At 43.3% G+C, this 26,652-nt stretch overlaps 1 protein-coding gene across 1 annotated transcript; it reads right to left on the bottom strand.

The window, feature by feature from the left end:
* Positions 1 to 24: 24 nt before the first annotated feature.
* LOC146345095 (uncharacterized) lies at positions 25 to 22,884 on the bottom strand. The gene is made up of 4 exons (XM_084859106.1): positions 22,765 to 22,884; positions 3,652 to 3,697; positions 1,936 to 2,060; positions 25 to 1,097 (listed from the first exon to the last, which is right to left on the bottom strand). Exons 1-4 carry the CDS (start codon positions 22,799 to 22,801, stop codon positions 991 to 993), a joined length of 315 nt encoding a protein of 104 aa, XP_084715232.1. The 5' UTR covers positions 22,802 to 22,884; the 3' UTR covers positions 25 to 990.
* Between the last annotated feature and the right edge of the window lie 3,768 nt (positions 22,885 to 26,652).

Here is a 26,652-nt window from a genome sequence, read left to right as displayed (position 1 = left end):
CTGCACTAACTATGGCATTCAGTTGAACAGAGATGAGTGACTTTATTTGCAATGTGTCTTGTAAATTGCTTACAGTGGCTCAGTAAATGCTCCCCCTCCACAAGACAAGGCCCAAGATGTAATAGACCTCTAACAACTCGAAACAGCTCTCATTTAAGAGTGATCATAACCATCTGGGCCATATTCCTGTTCCAGAGTTTAATATTGGTGTTATCAGAACTACCTTTTAATAAGGCAGCAGATTCCTCCAGAGTAATTGAAAAACAATTTGGATCTATCAGACCCCAAGGGTGGATTTTCATAAAAGGCCCCCCACTTGTGCAAAGGTTAGGAGTCCTAGTAAGCTTATACCCAAATGAACGACATACTGTTCCTCCACACCGAGATGATGGTGATCATCCCATTCAACAACAACAATATACCCAGTGTATGTCCTGCTGAATGGGGGGTGGGGGCTGATATTAATTGGGACAGACCTGTATTGCCATGGAAGCCATGAAATACTGAGCTACTCCTGCCAAAGTGGCCTGGGTGTGCATATGAAGTTCCTCAACACAATTAACTTAGGGACTTCAACATTTTCACTAGCTCAGGTAAAGACATTATCTTGGGCAGTGGAATGGGCAATATACCAAAATAATCTCTATTCTGTTCCAAGCACAGAACAGAAACAAACATTTGAAATGGGAGGATTGCTGAAAGGGGCAACTGTCAGGGAGCTGGAATCATGATAGAGAATTGTGATTCCGACTCCCCCACCGTCCCCAAGTCTGAGCTGTTGCTTTATTTATGGAGAATCTTGGTGGGCAAAGATGGGACAGTTTCACCCTATATGCTTTGTCCAGCTAGGGGCTAAGCTAGACAAGACACCAACTATGCAACAGCAGTTGCATGATTGGCTTTTTACAAAGTAATTGCAGGGTAAACGGCAAATGCGGTTCAATGTAAGCAAGTGTAAAATGTTGCATATTGGGGCAAAAAATTCTAACTTCAAGTATAACCTGATGGGATCTGAACTAGCGGTGACCGATCAGGAAAGAAATCTTGGGGTTGTGGTGGACAGTTTGATGAAGATGTCATCCCAGTGTGTGGCCACTCTAAAAAAAGGCAAATTCCATGTTAGACATAATTAGAAAAAGAATCGAGAATAAAATTGCCAATATTATGCTGCCCTTATTCAAATCTCTGGTGCGACCACACTTGGGGTGTTTCTACATAAAGCAAAAAAACCTGCGAAACCCACATCCCTTCCAGAGCTCCCTGCTTTTGGTTTCTTTGTGGGATTAGGAAGGGCTACTTTACACAGCAGCCACGTGGTTTGAACTGAGAGAGTGCCTCCCTCCCTCCCTCCCTCCCCGGCATGTGTGCAAAGGGGGGTGGTCTTGTTTTCATGGCTTAACTTCTGCTGTACTATTTTCTCGCAGCCCACAGGAAACCTCTGACTTACTACTGAGTAGGCATGAAATGTAAGATTGTGCTGTAAGTCTGCAACCCTCAGCACACTTACTTGGCAGTAAGCCCCATGTGGCTTAATAGGGTGCTCTGAAACAACAGAGGACGTTGCTTCTGAGCTTGGTGGGGTGGGGGATCAGATGTGTCTCCCTTCGTTGCAGGGAGGCATTTTACCCTCTTCTCCCTCCGATTGAGAAATGCGGAGGCAGGAGTCGCAATCGGCAGGTGATTCTTGCCCTCGTGCCTGTCAAATCTGCTTGGGTCTCCTCCCCTGCAACCCCACTCCCATCCTCAATGCCTTCGTCATCCTGACTGCATCCCCAGCAACCAAAAACAAACGCCCACAGCAGGCAGCCACAGCAGTTTCTTCTGCTATTCGAGAATTTCGCGGGGGGGAGTCATGGTGCTCCTGTTCCGTGGGCTGGAAAAAAATACCACATTTTTTGTGTTTGGGGATAGGCTGGGGGAAATGGTGGGACACACCCTGGAGGATAACAGCATCATGTAAAGAGCCCGCAAACTTCTGAGAGAGAGCCGTCTCAATAGCAGGATAAAAGTTCCGTGCGATGAACTCCTTGGAATACTGTGCACAGTTCTGGTCACCGCACCTAAAAAAAGATATTGTAGAGTTGGAAAAAGTGCAGAAAGGGCAACTAAAATGATCAAGGGCCTGGAGCATCTCCCCTGTGAGAGAAGATAACAACAGCTACGATTGTTTAGTTTGGGAAAAAAGGAGGGTAAGGAGTGACATGATAAAGGTCTACAAAATGATGCATGGTGAGGAGAATGTGGATAGGGTATTTTCTCCCTCTCTCAAAATACTAGACTCCGGGGTCATCCTATGAAGCTGATTAGTGGGAGATTCAGGACAGATAAAAGGAAGGACTTCTTCACACAGCGCATAGTTAAACTATGGAATTTGCTACCACAGGATGTAGTGATGGCCACCAATTTGGATGGCTTTAAAAGGGGGTTGGACATATTCCTGGAGGAAAAGGCTATCAATAGCTACTAGTTTTGATGGCTATGTGCTACCTCCAGTACCAGAGGCAACGAGCCTATGTACACCAGTTGCTGGGGAACATGGGCGGGAGGGTGCTGTTGCACTCGTGTCCTGCTTGTGGTTTCCTGGTTGACAGCTGGTTGGCCACTGTGTGAACAGAATGGTGGTCTAGATGGACCCTTGGTCTGATCCAGCAGGGCTCTTCTTCTTGGGGTGGGGGTGGTGATCTGGATTGGGAACCTGGCATGAGGAGTAGATGGAGTTAACCCTTTGCCCTATGCTATAACCTTGATCCAGATCAGGGCCCCCCACACCTGCAATTTGAATTGAGGGGAAAACTCATTGGAGCAAATGGGAACTTTTTTCTAATGCAAATAGCAGGGACAGAAGGCTCAGTCAGGAAAGGGGCTGCATTCAGGGGTAAAAAATAAAAGACTCCATATCCCCCAGGCCAGGGTCCAGGTCCAGATTGTCCCGCCATGCCAACTATTTGCTTTTTTAAAGCCAATCATGCAATTAGTAATTCTGTGATTGGTGTTGTGACGTTCCTGCCATGGGTTATAACTTCTTCCAGCTTCCACCTGATGGAACTGAGAAGAAAACCCCCTCAGGACATCCACGTCCACTGGGTCAGTTGTTCTGACTGACACACACAACTTCAGCCCTTTTACTCTCTGGATTAAAGAGACATCCAATATGCCTAATTGGTTCCCTCTACCCAATACAGGAGAAGTAACAAGGAAATAAGTTTTTCTAATGGGAGCACAAAAAGACAACCCAACACATGGGATTTTGTAGGTAAAAACGAACAAAAATTTACAAGGAGAGTTATATATTATTATTAATCAATGTGCTTGGTCCTAACCTACCTGCCTACTCTACCCCTTTTAAATCCTAATCCCAAAACCCCACTCACTAAATGTAGCTCAATGTATCTAATTTCTTTCAGTCCATTCCTTTTACACACACACACACACACACACACAAGTCCCCCCAACCCTTCACTCCCTCCCTAACACACTATTAATCCTATCTTACCAGGGTCACATTTAACAATGCAAACACATACATTAAGATAACAGGCATATGTTACAGGTGTCTTGTGTAGTTTGGTCCCTAGGTCTCTGTAATACATACTAGGTCTGTCCTATAATGCAAAACTATATTTTTCAATTTACTGTTTTCCCTTTACTGACCTGAAGTTCAATAACATAACCTTCAGAACCAGAGGTTCCTGGGAACCTATTGATTGGAAGAGAAATTAGAATGATGAGTGGTCAGGATACAGTCATCCTTTCTTTTCTGGTTACAGCCAGTTTGTCCTCTATCATCATACCTCTTCCTGCCCTTTATATGTTAGCAGTAGCTAGATCAGCAGCAGCAGCCCCACAGAAGGCCTGAGATGAAGTGCTTAAAAGGACCGATTTAAATATACAACAGGAGGAAACCATAATAAAAACCTCAGAGAAGCTAAGTTCTTAGTAACAGATCCATAGTTACTAAGACAAAGGGCAGTATCCAATTCGACATTAGACCTACCATACATTATGTTGCACTAGTGTAAGCAGCCTCTAGCACAGGGCTAATAGTATTTGCTGGTGCAACAGGTTTTCTGGGGACACGCATTTCATCAGCAAACGTTGTTAGTGTTGTACTAGAGCTTGCTTATGCTAGCACGATGTTATTTATGACAGAACTGCTATCGGATTGGATACTACCCATGGATGTGTATAACGTTTGTGAGAAGTACAGAGTTTTCCTTGGGCAGCAGTCCTGCCACTTCAGTAAAACACAATAATAATATTAGAGACTCCTAATTCTGTTTTCCCCTTCATGGATCACTGCCTTGTTGTGGCGAAGGGGCTTGCGTAACTCAGTGAAGCCATAAGCTATGCCGTGCAGGGCCACCCAAGACGGACAGGTCATGGCAGAGAGTTCTGACAAAATGTGGTCCACTGGAGAAGGAAATGGCAACCCACTCCAGTATTCTTGCCAAGAAAACCCCATGGAACGTATCACAAGGCTAAAAGAGATGACGCCGGAAGATGAGCCCCTCAGGTCGGAAGGTGTCCAATATGCTACTGGGGAAGAGCAGAGGGTATTTCCAAGTAGCGCCAGAAAGAGTGAAGCGGCTGGGCCAAAGCCGAAAGGACACTCAGCTGTGGATGTGTCTGGTGGTGAAAAGAAAATCCGATGCTGTAAAGAACAATATTGTGTAGGAACCTGGAATGTAAGGTCAATGAATCAAGGTAAGCTGGAGGTGGTCAAACATGAGATGGCAAGATTGAACATCGACATCTTGGGAATCAGCGAACTAAAATGGACAAGCATGGGTGAATTTAATTCAGGTGACCATCATATCTACTACTGTGGGCAAGGATCCCTTAGAAGAAATGGAGTAGCACTCATAGTCAACAAAAGGGTGGGAAAAGCAGTACTGGGGTACAATCTCAAAAACGATAGAATGATCTCAGTACAAATCCAAAGCAAACCATTCAACATCACAGTAATTCAAGTCTATGCCCCAACCACTGTGGCCGAAGAAGCTGAGGTTGATCGGTTCTATGAAGACCTACAACACCTTCTAGAACTAACACCAAACAAAGATGTCCTCTTCATCATAGGGGATTGGAATGCTAAAGTAGGAAGTCAAGAAATCACCGGGATAACAGGCAAGCATGGCCTTGGCGTACAAAATGAAGCAGGACAAAGGCTAATAGAGTTTTGCCAAGAGAACACGCTGATCATAGCAAACACTCTTTTCCAACAGCACAAGAGGCGACTCTACACATGGACATCACCAGATGGTCAATATCAAAATCAGATGTATTATGTACTTTGTAGCTAGAGATGGAGAAGCTCTATACAGTCAGTAAAAACAAGACCTGGAGCTGACTGTGGCTCAGATCATGAGCTGCTTCTTGCAAAATTTCGGCTTAAATTGAAGAACGTAGGGAAAACCACTAAACCATTCAGGTATGACCTAAATCATATCCCTTATGAGTATACAGTGGAGGTGAGGAATAGATTTCAGGGATTAGACCTGATAGACAGCGTGCCTGAGGAACTATGGACGGAGGTCCGTAACATGGCTCAGGAGGCAGCAACTCAATCCATCCCAAAGAAAAAGAAATGCAAGAAAGCAAAGTGGCTGTCTGATGAGGCTTTACAAGTAGCTCACGAAAGAAGGGAAGCGAAAAGCAAGGGAGAAAGGGGAAGATTTCCAGAGAACAGCAAGGAGAGACAAGAAGGCCTTCTTAAATGAACAATGCAAAGAAATCGAGGAAAACAACAGAATGGGAAAGACTAGAGATCACTTCAAGAAAATTGGAGATCTCAAGGGAACATTTTGTGCAAAGATGGGCATGATAAAGGACAAAGAAGGCAGGGACCTAACAGAAGCAGATGAGATTAAGAAGAGGTGGCAAGAATACACAGAAGAACTATACAGGAAAGATCTGAATGTCCCTGATAGCCATGATAGTGCGGTCACTGAACTTGAGCTGGACATCCTAGAGAGTGAAGTCAAGTGGGCCTTAGGAAGCATTACTAACAACAAAGCTAGCAGAGATGACAGTATTCCAGCTGAGCTATTTAAAATCCTAAAAGATGATGCTGTTAAAGTGCTGCACTCAATATGCCAACAAATTTGGAACACCCAACAGTGGCCAAAAGACTGGAAAAGGTGGAAAAGGACTGGAAAAGGTCAGTTTACATTCCAGTTCCAAAGAAGGGCAATGCCAAAGAGTATTCAAACTACCGTACAATTGCGCTCATTTCACATGCCAGCCTCAAAATCCTACAAGCTAGGCTTCAGCAGTATGTGAACCAAGAACTACCGGAAGTACAAGCTGGGTTTCGAAGAGGCAGAGTAACTAGAGATCAAATTGCCAACTTTCGCTGGATCATGGAGGAAGCAAGAGAATTCCAGAAAAACGTCTATTTCTGCTTCATTGACTATGCTAAAGCCTTTGATTGTGTGGATCACAACAAACTGTGGCAAATTCTGAAAGAGATGGGGGTACCAGACCACCTTACCTGCCTCCTGAGAAACCTGTATGAGGGTCAAGAAGCAACAGTAAGAACCAGACATGGAACAACCAATTGGTTCAAAATTGGGAAAGGAGTATGACAAGGCTGCATACTGTCGCCCTGCTTATTTATGCTGGGAAAAACTGAAGGCAAAAGGAGAAGGGGATGGCAGAGGATGAGATGGCTAGATAGCATCACGGATGCAATGAATATGAACTTGAGCACGCCCCGGGAGAGAGCGCAGGACAGGAAGGCCTGGCGTGCTATGGTCCATGGGGTCACGAAGAGTCGGACACGACTGAACGACTGAACAACTATTCTGTTTTAAATAAAAACAAACTCAGAGAGAATATAAGTAACATGTGCTGCTCAACTGTTTGAGCCAAGTCTTAACTACAGTGGAAATATGATTCTGATTTTCTCACTTGACATCAAAGAATGTGTTTATTAGTCCATATCTTTACAATTTCTGAGTATCTTGGAATTTTTAAGAAATAATGTTAGATGTGGCAATCCATTAACAACAATTGCTAATTTTAAAAGTAATGTAAATATTCCAGGATCTGTTGTGAAATAGGGAAGTTTCCATGGTTGTTTTCCAAACAATGGACTAGGCTAGGCCAACTCCTGAAGCCAGGGAACTGTTGGGGATTTTTGCTCTCTCCTATGACAACTTCTCCCTGCCTGGATGATCTTTTTCTTACCTCTTGTACTGGAGAAAGCAGAAAGCAAAAACTATTAAAACATGTAATGGTGATAAACCTCCAGAATATATGCAGTTTGTATGTGGCCATACAAGTGATGTGCAAACGCCAAAAATGAAGCATGTATAGGGTAGTCATTAAGAGTATGAACTGTAAATTAGGAAGTCCCTGCTTTTCATCTCATCTCAGCCCTTATCCACAGAGAAAGTATTTAACTTTGGGGACAAAGTCAGTAATAAATCCTGAAGGATTGTCATGATTCCTTGACAGCATAACCTTACATCTACTTACTTGGAAGTCCTACTGTGTCCAATGGGGGCGACTTCCTAGTAAGTGTTTAGGATTGCAACCTGAATTACTTTTGCCTTTCAACTCTCAGTGAAAACATAGCTGCACAGGAATATTATCTTGTCTATGGGTTGGATCCAGATGTAGCTATTGAAATCAGTGGGACAATTAAGTCATGATTAACTTACGTCTTATTAATTTCAGTGGTTTTACTCTAAGTATGACTAAATCTGGATCGAACCCCATATCACATTTATTGATGAACAGTTGATGTTTAGCTCTTCTACCATGTACAAGGCTTCTGGTTAACTTTAGGTCAAGTATTCATCAATGCATTGTGTGAAAATGAGAGACAGCTGTTCTGTTGTTGTTGTTCAGTCATGTCCGACTCTTCATGACCCCATGGACCATAGCACGCCAGGCCTTCCTGTCCTGCGCTCTCTCCCGGAGCATGTTCAAGTCCATATTCATTGCATCGGTGATGCTACCTAGCCATCTCATCCTCTGCCGTCCCCTTCTCCTTTTGCCTTCAGTCTTTCCCAGCATCAGGGTCTTTTCCAGAGAGTTTTCTCTTCGCTTTAGGTGGCCAAAATATTGGAGCTTCAGCTTCAGTATCTGTCCTCCCAATGAGCACTCAGGGTTGATTTCCTTTAGGATGGACTGATTGGACCTCCTTGCAGTCCAGAGGACTCGTAAGAGTCTTCTCCAGCACCACAGTTCGAAAGCATCAATTCTTCGGTGCTCAGCCTTCCTTATAGTCCAGCTCTCACAGCCATACGTTACTACCGGGAAACCCATAGTTTGATTATACGAATCTTTGTTGGCAAGGTGATGTCTCTGCTTCTTACTATGCTGTCTAGGTTTGCCATAGCTTTCCTCCCAAGGAGCAAGCATCTTTTAATTTCATGGCTACAGTCACCATCTGCGGTGATCTTGGAGCCCAAGAAAATAAAATCTGTCACTGATTCCATTTCTTCCCCTTCTATATGCCAGGAAGTGATAGGGCCAGATGCCATGATCTTAGTTTTTTTAATGTTGAGTTTCAAACCAGCTTTTGCACTCTCTTCTTTCACCCTCAACAAGAGGCCCTTTAGATCCTCTTCGCTGTCTGCCATTAGGGTGGTATCGTCTGCGTATCTGAGGTTGTTGATAATTCTCCCGGCAATCTTAATTCTGACCTGTGATTCATCCAACCCGGCATTTCTCATGATGTACTCTGCATATCAGTTAAATAAGCAGGGCGACAGTATGCAGCCTTGTCATACTCCTTTCCCAATTTTGAACCAATTGGTTGTTCCATGTCTGGTTCTTACTGTTGCTTCTTGACCCTCATACAGGTTTCTCAGGAGGCAGGTAAGGTGGTCTGGTACCCCCATCTCTTTCAGAATTTGCCACAGTTTGTTGTGATCCACACAATCAAAGGCTTTAGCGTAGTCAATGAAGCAGAAATAGACGTTTTTCTGGAATTCTCTTGCTTCCTCCATGATCCAGCGAAAGTTGGCAATTTGATCTCTAGTTACTCTGCCTCTTCGAAACCCAGCTTGTACTTCCGGTAGTTCTTGGTTCACATACTGCTGAAGCCTAGCTTGTAGGATTTTGAGGCTGGCATGTGAAATGAGCGCAATTGTACGGTAGTTTGAATACTCTTTGGCATTGCCCTTCTTTGGAACTGGAATGTAAACTGACCTTTTCCAGTCCTTTTCCACCTTTTCCAGTCTTTTGGCCACTGTTGGGTGTTCCAAATTTGTTGGCATATTGAGTGCAGCACTTTAACAGCATCATCTTTTAGGATTTTAAATAGCTCAGCTGGAATACTGTCATCTCTGCTAGCTTTGTTGTTAGTAATGCTTCCTAAGGCCCACTTGACTTCACTCTCGAGGATGTCCAGCTCAAGTTCAGTGACCGCACTATCATGGCTATCAGGGACATTCAGATCTTTCCTGTATAGTTCTTCTGTGTATTCTTGCCACCTCTTCTTAATCTCATCTGCTTCTGTTAGGTCCCTGCCTTCTTTGTCCTTTATCATGCCCATCTTTGCACAAAATGTTCCCTTGAGATCTCCAATTTTCTTGAAGAGATCTCTAGTCTTTCCCATTCTGTTGTTTTCCTCGATTTCTTTGCATTGTTCATTTAAGAAGGCCTTCTTGTCTCTCCTTGCTGTTCTCTGGAAATCTTCCCCTTTCTCCCTTGCTTTTCGCTTCCCTTCTTTCATGAGCTACTTGTAAAGCCTCATCAGACAGCCACTTTGCTTTCTTGCATTTCTTTTTCTTTGGGATGGATTGAGTTGCTGCCTCCTGAGCCATGTTACGGACCTCCGTCCATAGTTCCTCAGGCACGCTGTCTATCAGGTCTAATCCCTGAAATCTATTCCTCACCTCCACTGTATACTCATAAGGGATATGATTTAGGTCATACCTGAATGGTTTAGTGGTTTTCCCTACGTTCTTCAATTTAAGCCGAAATTTTGCAAGAAGCAGCTCATGATCTGAGCCACAGTCAGCTCCAGGTCTTGTTTTTACTGACTGTATAGAGCTTCTCCATCTCTAGCTACAAAGTACATAATACATCTGATTTTGATATTGACCATCTGGTGATGTCCATGTGTAGAGTCGCCTCTTGTGCTGTTGGAAAAGAGTGTTTGCTATGATCAGCGTGTTCTCTTGGCAAAACTCTATTAGCCTTTGTCCTGCTTCATTTTGTACGCCAAGGCCATGCTTGCCTGTTATCCCGGTGATTTCTTGACTTCCTACTTTAGCATTCCAATCCCCTATGATGAAGAGGACATCTTTGTTTGGTGTTAGTTCTAGAAGGTGTTGTAGGTCTTCATAGAACCGATCAACCTCAGCTTCTTCGGCCACAGTGGTTGGGGCATAGACTTGAATTACTGTGATGTTGAATGGTTTGCTTTGGATTTGTACTGAGATCATTCTATCGTTTTTGAGATTGTACCCCAGTACTGCTTTTCCCACCCTTTTGTTGACTATGAGTGCTACTCCATTTCTTCTAAGGGATTCTTGCCCACAGTAGTAGATATGATGGTCACCTGAATTAAATTCACCCATGCTTGTCCATTTTAGTTCGCTGATTCCCAAGATGTTGATGTTCAATCTTGCCATCTCATGTTTGACCACCTCCAGCTTACCTTGATTCATTGACCTTACATTCCAGGTTCCTACACAATATTGTTCTTTACAGCATCGGATTTTCTTTTCACCACCAGACACATCCACAGCTGAGTGTCCTTTCAGCTTTGGTCCAGCTGCTTCACTCTTTCTGGTGCTACTTGGAAATTCCCTCTGCTCTTCCCCAGTAGTAAATTGGACACCTTCCGACCTGAGGGGCTCATATTCCGGCGTCATCTCTTTTAGCCTTGTGATACGTTCCATGGGGTTTTCTTGGCAAGAATACTGGAGTGGGTTGCCATTTCCTTCTCCAATGGACCACATTTTGTCAGCACTCTCTGTCATGACCTGTCCATCTTGGGTGGCCCTGCACAGCATAGCTTATGGCTTCACTGAGTTACACAAGCCCCTTCGCTACAACAAGGCAGTGATCCATGAAGGGCAAGGCAAGCTTAATAATTTCGTTAAAAGAGAACTGTGAACTGCTTGTTCTTTCCTGCTTTTGTGGCCCATTTTTGAAATTTTCAGTTGTCAGATTTCAGTAGGATGGAAGGAGAGATTTCTGTAAGGGGCAAGGTACACTTTGGGATACCTTCTAAAGTAACTGTCAACCACCACCACTCTGCAAAACTCCCCAGCCAGTAATAATGTTCATATCTGTACCTTTTGTGTATATGCCAATATCAGTTCAGGTAAGTCATCTCTATGCTTTAAGCAAAGGAATTGGCACTCCTGGCTAATAGCCTAGTACACAAGTCCATTTAATTGTTATAACAATAGACAGTTAGGAGACTGTATTCGCACGTCACGATAAGCCATGGTGGTTTATAAACTACTCACAGTAGCTTATAAACCACCATGGCTTATCGTGTCATCTGTGAGCAGTTTTCCCCTGCCACAGTGGCTTATTAAGCCAAAATAAGCCACTCTGATAAGCAATGGTCTGTGGTGAGGTTTATTGAAACCATTGTGGCTTATGTTGTCTGGCGCTCCATAGGGGCTTAAAGAGTGGTTTAAAGATTGCCTACAGAGTTGCTTGGCAAGAGTAGTAAAAACTGTTGCCGCCACTCTGTTCCAGTCAGCAGATCTCTCTTTCTGAGATCTGCCTAGCAGCCAGATACAGATAGCCAATAAGAAAAGCTACCATAGTATTTTCTTTCTTATTATTTTAATGTGGCTAGATTTGTTTTTTGAGGGCCAAAACATATTTGAACAAAAGTGTGGAATATTTTTGGGCTAAGTTGCCCAGCAATACCTCCTGAAGGACACAGAATTGAGCTGCTCTTCATTATGCTTTGGAATTTCCCAATAAATTCCTTGGAATATTGTACCCAGAGTTTTATGTGTTACCCTTGAAGGCTGCTGTCAGCAAGTGGAAGCATTGGCACCAGATTCTGCATATAAACGACTAAAGAGAAACTCCTCCTACATTTAACAACATTGCAATTACATACAAATGAGGACAAGTGATTATGCAGGCAGGAATTTCCAAGAATGAACTTTAAACCAAATACTGCAAATTTCCATCAGACATTCAGATCTCAGGTTTCAGTCCCATGCAATCCTTATGGGAAAAAAACAGCCATTAAATCTGTTTAGCAGCTACATTTTTCATTTTTACTCTAGAGTAGGCTCAGGGCTCCTTATCTATGTTCAGACCCTAGTATGAGGGGTAGAATAGCTTTTAAAATCAGGATTGAGGGCTATTGCCTACTCTAGAGTAAAAAAATTAAAAATATGTAGTTGCTAGACCCAGATTTAAAGTAATGTCTGCTTTGGCCCTTAATCTGAATAGGGGTTACATTAAACCCAGTGGGATATATGTCTGAACAAATATTAATAGGATTGCACTGCATACACAGAGACACACTCCCTTCAATATTCTCTGTGAAATGTAATCTTATGTAGTGATGCACTGACTATACTTCAACTGAGCAGCTTTATCATTAGTTTTGCTCCCACACCCCTTCCTGGCTTGTTATCAGAGCCCTAAACTGAAGTATATGAGGAGCTCTTCCACCATCCAGCATTGGGGGGTTTGTCTGTAGAGGGGAGTCTACTCTAAGCACATCGACACCCCCCGTATATAGAGTAGAATCCCCTGTGTATAGCGCAAACTCTCTTCTGCAGATGCACCTAAAAAGAATAACGTAGAGTTGGAAAAGGTGCAGAAAACGGCAACTAAACTGATCAAGGGGCTGGAGCAACTCTGCTACTAGGAAAGGTTACAATGGCTGGGACTGTTTAGCTTTGTAAAGAGGAAAGTACAGGGGGACATAATAGAGCTCTACATAATTATGCATGGTGTGGAGAAAGTGGACAGGGAGACTTTCTCCCTGTCTCATAATACCAGAATCCAGGGTCATTTAATGAAGCTGAGTGGTAGGAGATTCAGGAGATATATGTCCTACTTGTGGGTTTCCGACACGGAGCTGGTTGGCCACTTTGTGAATAGAAAGTTGAGCTAGATGGACCCTTGGCCTGATCCAGCATGGCTCTTTTATGTTCTAATCTATGTGAGTTAAACACAGGAGGAGGAGGAGCGTACTAGCCTTACCCATCTCACTTTTCCGTTTCCCTTTACCCATGGAGAGAGATTTTCTGAAGGGGAGAGCCCCTGTATCCATGGAGGCTTCCCATGCAATTTCAAATGTTGGAAAATCAGTGTTCAAAATCAAATGGAGAGCCTCTGTGGATAGAGGAGAGTCTCATGTTCAGAACGTTGCCCTCCAGTCTAGAAGGCAACCGAAATGATAATGAAGGGGGTGGGGCCAGCACACTCCCCCTCCTCATGCATTTAACCTATACAGATCAGGAATGCCTGAATAAGGCTTTGATAACAGTGATTTCAGGAGAGTCTGTTAGCTCTACCCCCCCCCCCAAATCTGGTATCCCCTCTAAGCTAATACCAAGGGTGTGTGGGTTTTGGGGTTTTTTTTGCCAGTTTTGTGTTGTTCTGTGCCCCAAACCCTAAATTCATGCTGCCACATGAAAATAACGTACCCACAGGTGCGGTCCTGGTGAACCCTAAAAAACACATTCTCATCTTCCCTTGAAATCTTTGCCAATGTTTTTGTGCTAGTTCTTTGCTGTTTTGTGTCTCTTCCATGTCATAAAGTTATTTTGAGTAACATCATACTGCAAATATTTTCTAGAGAAAAAAAATCAAAGACGTATGTTATCACTGTACAAATACCATGTATATTCCATGGTAACTTGTGCCCTGCACATGGTTCGATGTATATTACTTTAGATCTGCATTTCAGCTTCCAATATGCCCTGTCAAATTTCTCCAGTGAAAGCAGACTCTGATTAGTGTTAACAGAGAAATGGATTTTGAGCTTTTCTACACTAGGCTGTTAATCAGCTGTTAATCTACTGTATCTTTCAGTCTTGTCTTTCAGATTGAGATCCAAGCACTACATGAAGAGTGCTTCCTTTCCTGCTTTTCTGCTACATAACCTCTAGGTGGTACTGTGGTATAGCAAAATAGGACAAATACACAAGTGGGAAAAATGGCTTCTTTCGCTTTTACAATTAAATACCACACTTTCCCAGCTCTAAAAATACTTGCCAAAAGTGCTCTTTAAATATAGAAATGGAACTGGAGGGTCATGACATTGTCTAAAGAACCCGTAAACAAGCATGAGTAGGGTATGACGAGCACATTCAATCCCTCGTATAGAAAAGCCCATTATGCCCAAAGAATCTAGAATCCTGCTCTATTTGTGTCACCCTGTACTTATGACTGTACTATTTTATGAGGGAGTAGGCTGCACTGAACACAGTAGGGCTTACTTCTAAGTAAATGTACATAGGATTGTACTATTTAGATGCATTGCAACTTACATAGTTAGCTAAGAATGTTAGTTTGCTGATAGAAGGAATGATAGCAAATATTACTTCAGCTACTATTCAGCTAATCTGGTCATTGGGCAGATTCGAAATGTAATCAATAAATAAATTTCATAGAGGTTTCCTAAATAACATTACGCCACTCAAAAATCACAATGCATGGCACTTTGGCAGAGATTCAGAACAGAGTTGAAAATGGGTATTTTTAGGGTTCACTAGGAACCCCTTCATGGATCACTGCCTTGTTGTGGCAAAGGGGCTTGCGTAACTCAGTGAAGCCATAAGCTATGCCGTGCAGGGCCACCCAAGACGGACAGGTCATGGCAGAGAGTTCTGACAAAATGTGGTCCACTGGAGAAGGAAATGGCAACCCACTCCAGTATTCTTGCCAAGAAAACCCCATGGAACGTATCACAAGGCTAAAAGAGATGACGCCGGAAGATGAGCCCCTCAGGTCGGAAGGTGTCCAATATGCTACTGGGGAAGAGCAGAGGGTATTTCCAAGTAGCGCCAGAAAGAGTGAAGCGGCTGGGCCAAAGCCGAAAGGACACTCAGCTGTGGATGTGTCTGGTGGTGAAAAGAAAATCCGATGCTGTAAAGAACAATATTGTTTAGGAACCTGGAATGTCAGATCAATGAATCAAGGTAAGCTGGAGGTGGTCAAACATGAGATGGCAAGATTGAACATCGACATCTTGGGAATCAGCGAACTAAAATGGACAGGCATGGGTGAATTTAATTCAGGTGACCATCATATCTACTATTGTGGGCAAGAATCCCTTAGAAGAAATGGAGTAGCACTCATAGTCAACAAAAGGGTGGGAAAAGCAGTACTGGGGTACAATCTTAAAAATGATAGAATGATCTCAGTACGAATGCAAGGCAAACCATTCAACATCACAGTAATTCAAGTCTATGCCCCAACCACTGAGGCCGAAGAAGCTGAGGTTGATCGGTTCTATGAAGACCTACAACACCTTCTAGAACTAACACCAAAAAAAGACGTCCTCTTCATCATAGGGGATTGGAATGCTAAAGTAGGAAGTCAAGAAATCACCGGGATAACAGGCAGGCATGGCCTTGGTGTACAAAATGAAACAGGACAAAAGCTAATAGAGTTTTGCCAAGAGAACATGCTGATCATAGCAAACACTCTTTTCCAACAGCACAAGAGGCGACTCTACACATGGACATCACCAGATGGTCAATATCGAAATCAGATTGATTATGTCCTTTGCAGCCAAAGATGGAGAAGCTCCATACAGTCAGTAAAAACAAGACCTGGAGCTGACTGTGGCTCAGATCATGAGCTGCTTCTTGCAAAATTTCGGCTTAAATTGAAGAACGTCGGGAAAACTACTAAACCGTTCAGGTATGACCTAAATCATATCCCTGATGAATATACAGTGGAGGTGAGGAATAGATTTCAGGGATTAGACCTGATAGACAGAGTGCCTGAGGAACTATGGACGGAGGTCCGTAACATTGTTCAGGAGGCAGCAACGAAATCCATCCCAAAGAAAAAGAAATGCAAGAAAGCCAAGTGGCTGTCTGATGAGGCTTTACAAGTAGCTCACGAAAGAAGGGAAGCGAAAAGCAAGGGAGAAAGGGGAAGATATACCCAACTGAATGCAGAGTTCCAGAGAATAGCAAGGAGAGACAAGAAGGCCTTCTTAAGTGAACAATGCAAAGAAATCGAGGAAAACAACAGAATGGGAAAGACTAGAGATCTCTTCAAGAAAATCGGAGATCTCAAGGGAACGTTTTGTGCAAAGATGGGCATGATAAAGGACAAAGAAGGCAGGGACCTAACAGAAGCAGATGAGATTAAGAAGAGGTGGCAAGAATACACAGAAGAACTATACAGGAAAGATCTGAATGTCCCTGATAGCCATGATAGTGCGGTCACTGAACTTGAGCCGGACATCCTCGAGAGTGAAGTCAAGTGGGCCTTAGGAAGCATTACTAACAATAAAGCTAGCGGAGATGACAGTATTCCAGCCGAGCTATTTAAAATCCTAAAAGATGATGCTGTTAAAGTGCTGCATTCAATATGCCAACAAATCTGGAACACTCAACAGTGGCCACAAGACTGGAAAAGGTCAGTTTACATTCCAATTCCAAAGAAGGGCAACGCCAAAGAGTGTTCAAACTACCGCACCATTGCGCTCATTTCACATGCCAGCAAGGTGATGCTCAAAATCCTACAAGCTAGGCTTCAGCAGTATGCGAACCGAGAACTACCGGAAGTACAAGCTGGGTTTAGAAGAGGCAGAGGAACTAGAGATCAAATCGCCAACATTCGCTGGATCATGGAGAAAGCAAGAGAATTCCAGAAAAGCGTCTATTTCTGCTTCATTGACTACACTAAAGCCTTTGATTGTGTGGATCACAACAAACTGTGGCAAATTCTTAAAGTGATGGGAGTACCAGACCACCTTACCTGTCTCCTGAGAAACCTGTACGAGGGTCAAGAAGCAACAGTAAGAACCAGACATGGAACAACCGAGTGGTTCAAAATTGGGAAAGGAGTACGACAAGGCTGCATATTGTCACCCTGCTTATTTAACTTATATGCAGAGTACATCATGAGAAATGCCGGGTTGGATGAATCAGAGGTCGGAATTAAGATTGCTGGGAGAATTATCAACAACCTCCGATATGCAGACGATACCACCCTAATGGCAGAAAGCGAAGAGGATCTCAAGAGCCTCTTGTTGAGGGTGAAAGAGGAGAGTGCAAAAGCTGGTTTGAAACTCAACATTAAAAAAACTAAGATCATGGCATCTGGCCCCATCACTTCCTGGCATATAGAAGGGGAAGAAATGGAAGCAGTGACAGATTTTACTTTCTTGGGCTCCAAGATCACCGCAGACGGTGACTGTAGCCATGAAATTAAAAGACGCTTGCTCCTTGGGAGGAAAGCTATGGCCAACCTAGACAGCATAGTAAGAAGCAGAGACATCACCTTGCCGACAAAGGTCCGTCTAATCAAAGCTATGGTTTTCCCAGTAGTAATGTATGGCTGTGAGAGCTGGACTATAAGGAAGGCTGAGCGCCGAAGAATTGATGCTTTCGAACTGTGGTGCTGAAGAAGACTCCTACGAGTCCCCTGGACTGCAAGGAGGTCAAATCAGTCCATCCTAAAGGAAATCAACCCTGAGTGCTCATTGGAAGGACAGATAATGAAGGTGAAGCTCCAATATTTTGGCCACCTAATGTGAAGAGAAAACTCTCTGGAAAAGACCCTGATGCTGGGAAAGACTGAAGGCAAAAGGAGAAGGGGACGGCAGAGGATGAGATGGCTAGATAGCATCACTGATGCAATGAATATGAACTTGAGCACGCTCCGGGAGAGAGCGCAGGACAGGAAGGCCTGGTGTGCTATGGTCCATGGGGTCACGAAGAGTCGGACACGACTGAACGACTGAACAACAACAACTGTTGCAGAACCCAGAGTCAGAGAGACCACGGAGTGAAGGAAAAAGAGATTCTTTATTTAACGCGCGGGCTTAAGGCTGGAATCGTTTCCAAAGAGCCAGAAGCCCCGATTTACATTAGCACATTGGTTTTATAGACATTGTGACACATATGAAACGGCTCCTCCTCCCCCTCCCGCATGGGGTTGCAATCCTCAACATTTCTTCTCTTAGCACTATTGTTTATAATACAAGAACTGGGTTATAGGGTAGCCATGATAAGGAGAGAACAGAAGAGAACAGCAGAGAACAAGATATACAATTGTATGACCTTTGACAAGATAAGGAATTCCTGTGTCTCGTCAGCTTACAACAATATATTCAAGGGAGAAAGAGCTCAGCAAGAACATGAAGCATGAGACTGCATGAGGCTACTTAGTCTGATCCCCGATATGGCTGCTACATTCCCCCCTTAAATGCATAATTTCATTACAATTATAGCATTTCTGATAACTATACAAAGCTTTTTGTGACATACATATTACTTAGCCTCTTGTTGGGCTATTAGAGCATAGAGGGCAGCAGTTTTACTAGCTGAGACATAAAACAGATTGGTTAAACAGCGCATAAGACAAGGAACGCAGAGACATAACAGAACTTTTATGAACAATACTGGTAGAATTAGGATGAACAATGCTTTCAAGCTAGCTAAGATCTGGAAGCCAAGGGGTTAACTAATTGAGCTAATTGTTTTGTTTTATTGTTTTGTAAGCTACTATATTGTGCAGCTTGTTGATTTGTTTATTTACAGCATTGCCATTATCAGTTAAGTTAAAACAACAGAGCTTTTGGTGTGTCTCACAACTTAAATGATGAAGAAGGAAGAGGTAATCTATACCAGCTCTGTTTTCTAGAACTGCACCTTTTAGATCACGCAGCTTTTTATTTAACAATGACAATGCTCGTGAGGTGGCATTTATGCTTTTGGCTAAGCTGCAAGCTAACCGGTTGATTTCCAGACCATCAGCCACGGCTAAACCTGGAACCTTAACTAGTGACATTGCTAAGGCCAATTTTTCTGAGTCAGAATATAACTGCACATGACTATTACAATTTTTAGTTAGTTGGAGTGCTCGAGGCTGCCGTTGACGGATTTTCTCGGGCTACAGGGGAAGAATTGGCACCAGTTCAATTGGCGGCTGAGGCAACATGGGTGGTTATCAGACAAGTTGGCAGGAATGAATGACCAAGTGCGGGAATTACATGTCTAAAACCATCCATGAGGCAAAAGTATGTGGGCATCATTAAAAGATATGTTTTGAATTTTATTACAGTGGAAGGGGGCCAGGGATAGCTTTGTATTTTCTGGAAAAAATTTTGACAATTAAGCATTTGTGCACACGTAGCATTTGTTTCAGCAATGATGGGGGTGCGTAGAGTGAACTCTGTAGGGGGTAGGATCTTTGCAACCACGCCCCAATTAGCATTTTGGGAATAAGTTAAACTTACACCATAAACTCTTAACATGGTATCTTTTTGAATTTTCCCAGGATGTCTACAGACAGGTATTAGGCAAGAGCTAATAAGCCTGTTTGCAGGTATACCTCTTGGCAAACAAAAATGTTTTACTCTCGTGATGTTAGCCAGGTGAAGCCAGTAATTATCAGCAAATCACTGGGACAAACTTCTTTTTCCAGGGGCAGACCCCCCTTTTGCACCTTATTAAGGAAACACAATGCAACACTACTAACACTACAACACGCATGTTTGGTCTTCTTTGGGATCTGACCGTACGCTGGGCAGCTATTCACCTGGCAAGCTGCAGTAGGGTCTAGTCCCCTTCTTCAATTCTCCAGTTGCAGGTCTGACCGTACGCAGGGGGACAGTTTCCCGGTGTGTCCACAGTAAGGTCTAGCCTGAGTCTTCTTACTGCTTTTTCAGAATGATTTTTAAAGGATTTTCAGGATTTCTGTTTACAGTCTACTCTCCCCCTCTCGCTCTCTTGACTCGTGTCCAATGTATCTAGGGTTTAACTCTAGCTGCTTTCATAGCTGCGGGGGTGGAAAGTATGACAGTTCTGAGTTCTTTCCATCTGGGAGTCAAAGGGTTATTTTTCCCTCTTTAACTCATACTTTAACTCTTGGTTGGAAAGGATGAACTTCTGTGATGGGAATTGGGGGCTTATTTTCTAAGACAAAGCGACGCTGGGCTTGAAGACCTTTGCTCAGTGTTTGGACTTCTTGTTTAAGGCTAACGTTTGCTTGCTCTTGATGCCACTCCAGTGTCAATCATGAAGTCAATGTCACTGCCCCTCACAGTCAATGTCACGGCCCCTCTCAAGCTGTCTCTCTCTTCGCCCATTCTGGCCCCTTTGGTTTTCTCCTTTGTGTATTTGATTTATTTTATTTGGGCATTCATGCCACTAATGTCCATCTTGTCCACACTGGGCACACTGGTTCTTTTTTAAGAATCTTCTGCCTCTGCCGGGTCTTCTTTTTTTTCCTTTCGTCCACGTCTTTTTGGGCCTCTGGGTTGAGGGAGGTATACTGGCGATAGGCATTTGAAAGATGCTCCAAGTACACTCTGGGGCCTCGGTGGCACCTTGCAGCACTTTAGACACTTTGGTCATATTAATTGACTTCTTTATACCTGCTTTCATGGCTTCTAACAGCAGGGTTTGATACTGGGTGAGGCGCTCTAGCCCAACTTGTGTTTTGGGATTCCAGCGGGGGGGGGGGGGGTTACTTACAAGGAGACTTTATTGGGTAACTTACAGCACACAGGCGTACTTAATGGTTGGATCAGACAGCTTCTCTGAACCACGAGCTATTGGGCTAAATGGGTTTTTATACTATACATGTTACCCATAACACTAGCAAGCATTTTCAGCATAGGCTAGAAGTGTTTGGTTCTCAGGCACAGCTTCCTGTAAACAACTTCGCTTCCCAAAGTGCTTGATAACACTTTTTATTTATTAGTATGGGAAGACAAATTTTTTCTCTTTCTTTTGCTTTCTTTTTCTTTGCTGATCTGCCTGTATTGCAGATCATGTTTCAAACTTTTTATATAAAACTTTCTGCTCCATGCACCAGCCTTGTCTCTTTATTTGTCTTTTTCAAGTTAAACTTACTTAAACTTTTCTGCCTTACACTTGTCCCACTGACACACATTTGGGATAGGCTCTTCTTCTCCTTCTAGTTACATTTTCTTCATCTTAAAGAACTATTACATTATTGTGGCTACTTTACCCCAGGTAATAAGCTCCAGGCACAATCAGCTGCTTTTAATTTACCCTGGGGGCAACTATGGCCACGCTTTTTTTTTATAAATGTTTTTTCTTTGCCTCTTGCCTTTTCTTTCTTTTTTTTTTCCTCTCTTCTCTATCTGTCTGCTACTTTCTCTATTCCTTCTTTTCTACTTGCTTTTGTCTTTTCTCTTCGTCATCCATTGGGAACCACACTTAGTATCATTTGGAGTTGCAACTAACACTAATTTGCAAATATCACATATATTTTATGATATTTAAGAAATCATAAAATATACACAACAAACTTTTTCTGCAATTTAACACAATGAATGGAAAACACTTCTTGCATGGTAAGGCATGATGGAGCAGATCCAGCAATCATACTGGTCTTCTGGCTGAAAGCTCAGGGCTCATTAAAATCAAGGGACGGGCATACCCACACACGCAGAGTTCTAGGTCACCATTTTTGCATCGGCAACTCTATGCTGCATGAGTTCTGGCAGAAGGAAATCTAAAAGTCACAGATCAAACTCAGCCTGCTGTACACTGAGCTGACTACAAACACAGACACACGGTCCACAGCGATGAGAGTTCAAGTTTATCAAAAGCTTCACAGCACTGTCCATGGCAAGTCTTTGACAATTTAAAATTTTAGTTCATGTGCAGAGTGTCTCTAAAAAGCCCAGACATTGATGGAAGCAAACAGAGACAGCTCTGGGCAATGAAGATGTGATGTTTCCAGCAAAGGCTCTCTACTTTTGCATCAGTTTAAAAAGGGGAAGTGTGGCCCTACACCCCTTCTGACAGACAAGGGCCTTTAACTTTTTAGCAAGGCTTCTGTTTAAACAGAGCGGCACAGCTCAGCTCTCTAGCCATGATGCTTTAACTTGGGCAACTCCTCTGTAAATTTTATTTTACTTCTGTCAGGTTCTCTCACAGACATTTTAAAAACTTACTCTTTTTTTTTCTCTTCTAACCTGGTACACGAAAGCACTGAAACACTGAGTGCCGAAACTCAGGACGCTGGGGGGTGATGGGCATCGCCTTATACTTGCATTTTTCAGGCAGCCATTAATCTTCGGGGAGGCGGCGGGGTGGTTTGCAGGACTTCAAAGGCAAGCTTCTCAGTTTGTTTGTATTTGTAAATCCCAAGCTCAAAACAGGACACGATGAGGTACAGGGCCACCAAATTCTTGCTTTGGCACGGGCAACAAATAACTCGGGTTAGCTTTCTTCGCTGGGGTCTCAAACAGGAAAACAGTCTTAATTTAAAGTTGTAACATCACTGACAGCGTCAGCCAGCCAGCTACACAGATCTCATTGTTTTTTAAGACAGTTGCTCCAATATTTTCTTCTCAATCAGGTTGGGTCTCCCAGCTTACACAGTTTATTGCAGCTTTCAGGAGCATGGCAGTAGCGTGATTTTGGCTTGGCCAGGAACATGCTGTCTGGTTTCTCGGTCTCTTTAGCACACACACTTAGGCAGTGTAACACTGGATACTCAAATCAGTGAGATTTCTTCATTGCAGGGAATCCCACGGCAAAAGCTTAATGGTTACGCTCTTCAGAAATCATATAGCTGATGGTCAGTAGCTACAGGCTCTATGCAATTTTAACACAGTTCAAAGCTAAACACGGTTACCTTGACAGAGATCTTCAACGTGGTCTTTCCGCTTCATTCTGCTTTGGGACAGTCTTATGGCACACTTTTCACTCGAAGAGGGGTCTAGCCTGTGCTCTGGGGGCTGATTCTTCACCTTTATTTTTTATTTTGCCTTCATCTTCTGGGTCTTCATTTTCAGTTTCCATTTCTTAGGGATTTCATCTCAATTAGGCGAGGTGATGATGTTGCACAACTCAGAACGTTGTGGGCAATTTTCCTGCCCCCCCTCTCTCGGCGCGCTAGGCTAACAGCTACTTCTTCGGCCTCACACTCTCACGCTCCCACGCTTTGTTAAAAGCCAGACTGTCCTGCAACATTTTTCTAATTAACAGCCTCAGATCTTGTTTTTTTTCCTCTCAGCTCGACCTTGAGCTTTTTGCTGTTTTCTCTCTCTATTCTGAATCTTTTTTTAAAAAAACCTTTTTCCTTCTTTGTTTGACATACATCTCAAGGGGGTGCAAGGTTTGCTTCCCCCACCACCCATAGCCTCCCTCCTAAATTGAAGACAGACACAATTAGGGAATGGGAATTGGTCAGTGAGTAAGGGGTCTCACTGGCCGACACAAGAGGATTTTTCACACCACGCACTTTGCTACTGGCCTGGGCACCCGGACGGTCAACGGTATGCGTCAGAAACCGCAGTAGCCACTCACACAATCATCAATCTCTCCACTACATCCATATGTCCCTGCCACCCACTTTTCCCACTTTTTACCAGAGCGGAAAACGGCTTCCCCAGCTTCCTCAGCTTCCTACTGAGTACTGGCGTGCTAGGTACTGGCGCCCACTCGGGGGTGTGATCAGGCCCCCCTTCTACCCGCAAGGAGTAGGTTCTTTTGTATACGTATACCACCAACACTGACCTTCTTCATAAGGCGGGGCCCTCTTTTTTTCTGCCCAGTGGCCTTTCTCCCTAAAGGCGGGGCCCTCTTTTTCCCATATACTTGCCTTTCTCCTGAAGGCTTCCAATGTGGGTTTCAACTCAATTGCAGCTGCGATACAGGCAGGGCTCAAGTTCCTTCCTCCGCTTCCCAAGGTTCTCTTGCTGCTCGCTGCCGTTTGGGCGATCCCGGTGCAGGCTTTCTCCCATTCACTCGACAAAAAGGTCGGTGGCGCCAAGAAAGGGAGGCATGCGCCGAGCTCGTCTTCCCGGTGCGGCGATCAAGAGCAGGCAACTGCCACCTGTCTGGCTCAGAGCCTGCCACATCCGAGTCACGGCACCATTTATGTTGCAGAACCCAGAGTCAGAGAGACCACGGAGTGAAGGAAAAAGAGATTCTTTATTTAACGCGCGGGCTTAAGGCTGGAATCGTTTCCAAAGAGCCAGAAGCCCCGATTTACATTAGCACATTGGTTTTATAGACATTGTGACACATATGAAACGGCTCCTCCTCCCCCTCCCGCATGGGGTTGCAATCCTCAACATTTCTTCTCTTAGCACTATTGTTTATAATACAAGAACTGGGTTATAGGGTAGCCATGATAAGGAGAGAACAGAAGAGAACAGCAGAGAACAAGATATACAATTGTATGACCTTTGACAAGATAAGGAATTCCTGTGTCTCGTCAGCTTACAACAATATATTCAAGGGAGAAAGAGCTCAGCAAGAACATGAAGCATGAGACTGCATGAGGCTACTTAGTCTTATCCCCGATATGGCTGCTACACAACAACAGGAACCCATCTCTAGGAATATCATTTTCATGCTTGGGTTTGTGGCACAAAACTAACATAAAACTCTGGCAAACATTTGGAAGGGAGATGGCAATGTAAGGTTTTTAGTTTTTCATCAAGACACCAGCATGTGATTTTCATGCTTGGGATTGTGGCACAAAAAAGCACAAAACTAGCACAAACTTTGGCAATGACTCAGAGTGGATGTAATGTGGGTAATGTGGGTGCTTTAATGTTCAGCAGCTTCAGCATAAGCTTGGAGAGGATAAAACAATCTTGGTTTTTGTCTATTTTAACTATGAACCTACATGTTATATATCACTACACACTTGTGAGTGGCAGGACAAAATGGGATTTGTGGCACAAAGCAGCAGAAAAGTGGCACAAAACCTTGGCGTAAATTTGGAGGGGATAATAGATTCGGGGGTTTGTAGTTAATACACGTATTTTGGGACACTGATATGAACTCATGGGTGTTCATGGGTTCTTTAGTCAACATCATGACCCTCCAGTTTCACTTCTGCATCTAACCAGCACTTTCAGCAAGTTTTTTTAGAGCAGGGAAAATGATGTATTTAATTATGAAAATGAGTGATTTCCTCTTGTGTATTTCCACTGTTCTGCTATACCACAATGTCACCTAGAAGTTATGTAGCAGAAAAGCAGGAAAGGAAATGCTCCTTGTGTACTGTTTGGATCTCAATTCTGCGACAAAACTGAAAGCAGGTGTAGCAGATTAACAGCCTCTTGTAGAAAAGCTCAAAAAGCTAAATTGTCTGCAGATTTAAATGAGTGTTGATGTCTGTGGTAGAATAATAGTTGACACAAACTAAGAATTTACTTCCAATTATTTAATTTAGCGAATTCATTATTTCTGTTGAGGGTCACTAATTATTATTATTAGTATATAGAAATCCAGAAATGACACAAGTATTTTCAGTGTTCCAGCTAGGAAACTATATTTAAGCTTCCTCCATCTGATTTGTTTCCTTCAGAGTTCTTGCTTAAGTTATTGACTTCCTCATGCCTTCCTTCTAAAAGCAATGCTAAAGTATGCACTGTAGTGTGAGGATCATGTAATTTCAGAACTTGTGTATTAGCCCTTCGTTCTTGAAAAATGTGATTTTGTAGAGTAATGGCTAACATAGAATCTATCCCAACAGACAAAAGTGAGACATTAATTGCAATATCACTTGGGTCTGTACCACTGAGTTCACTCACCAAAGACATAACATAATCTTCAGCTTTTCCTGGAGCAAAAATACAGGATACAGTTTGTTCCAAAAGTTTAGCTTTACTACCAACTACTTCTGCAATGACAGTACACATGCAACTTCTCAATGCATAGTTTTTGGGGAAAGTAGTGGCTAGCCAAAATTTTGAAGTTCAGCCTTACTACAGCTTGCTGAGGATTATTCAGAATTATTCATTCCCCTGCAGAATCGTTATGCCCTTTGAATCCAGAGATTTTGAAGTTTATGTTGATTTCCCAGTACCCTCAGGATGAAGGCACCCCAATAGATGGACTGACCTGGAAGTCCAGAGTTTCTCCTGTAATGGCAGAAATGGTCCAAGAAGGAATTGGCACCAGCATAGTTTGCTTGCATTGAATTGCTAAGGAAGGAAGAAGCTGATGAATAGTACACAAAATAGTCAAGATCCTTCCCTTGAGTAGCATGGTGAAGATTGTGGCAATATATGATTTATAGTTGCCCAAAGTTTATTGTGGGGTGCACACCCTCCTCTCCTTCCTAATGTATACATATAGTAGAAATTGTTGGAGGACCAGCATGCATCACACTACCTTGCACCTAAATGAAGCATTGTGCAGAACAAAATGCTGGGATAGCTGTAGAAGACAATCTTCTGGAAGTGTGTGTGTGTGATTTGTGACAGCTCAAAGCTTAATTTGAGGTGCACAATCACAGTTCCTTATTTGTAAGTGTTATCTGAGGTCAGCAGACGTTCACAGAATCATAGAATAGTAGGGCTGGAAGGGGCCCACAAGGCCATCGAGTCCAACCCCCTGCTCAATGCAGGAATCCAAGTCAGACTGGATTTTTCCACATTGTGCAAAAGCAGTTTTGACTGGAGAGAATTCCTTTAGATCTCACAATGGACAATCTCTTGGGCATGTAAATTTGATATGGAGTAGCCCAAAACTTATTTTGGGGTACAGGGGCATGTAAACT

The sequence above is a fragment of the Heloderma suspectum genome, chromosome 5 (assembly GCF_057233095.1).
Source record: "Heloderma suspectum isolate Gila_16-S chromosome 5, 16-S_ref, whole genome shotgun sequence".
In the NCBI taxonomy this organism is placed as follows: domain Eukaryota; kingdom Metazoa; phylum Chordata; class Lepidosauria; order Squamata; family Helodermatidae; genus Heloderma; species Heloderma suspectum.
Note: the sequence above shows the minus strand (reverse complement) of the source record. Positions and strands in the feature narration are given on the sequence as shown.

What these genes read in the sequence shown, in the direction of transcription:
- LOC146345095 (XM_084859106.1), bottom strand. Translation starts at nt 22,801, where the DNA reads ATGAAGCGGAAAGACCACGTTGAAGATCTCTGTCAAG. An exon ending in GTTATGTTATTGAACTTCAG is followed by an intron (nt 2,061 to 3,651) that starts GTCAGTAAAGGG and finishes ATCTTTTTTTAG; the next exon opens with GTGCGGTGACCAGAACTGTG. An exon ending in TGATGCTGTTATCCTCCAGG is followed by an intron (nt 1,098 to 1,935) that starts GTGTGTCCCACC and finishes GCCTTTTTTTAG; the next exon opens with AGTGGCCACACACTGGGATG.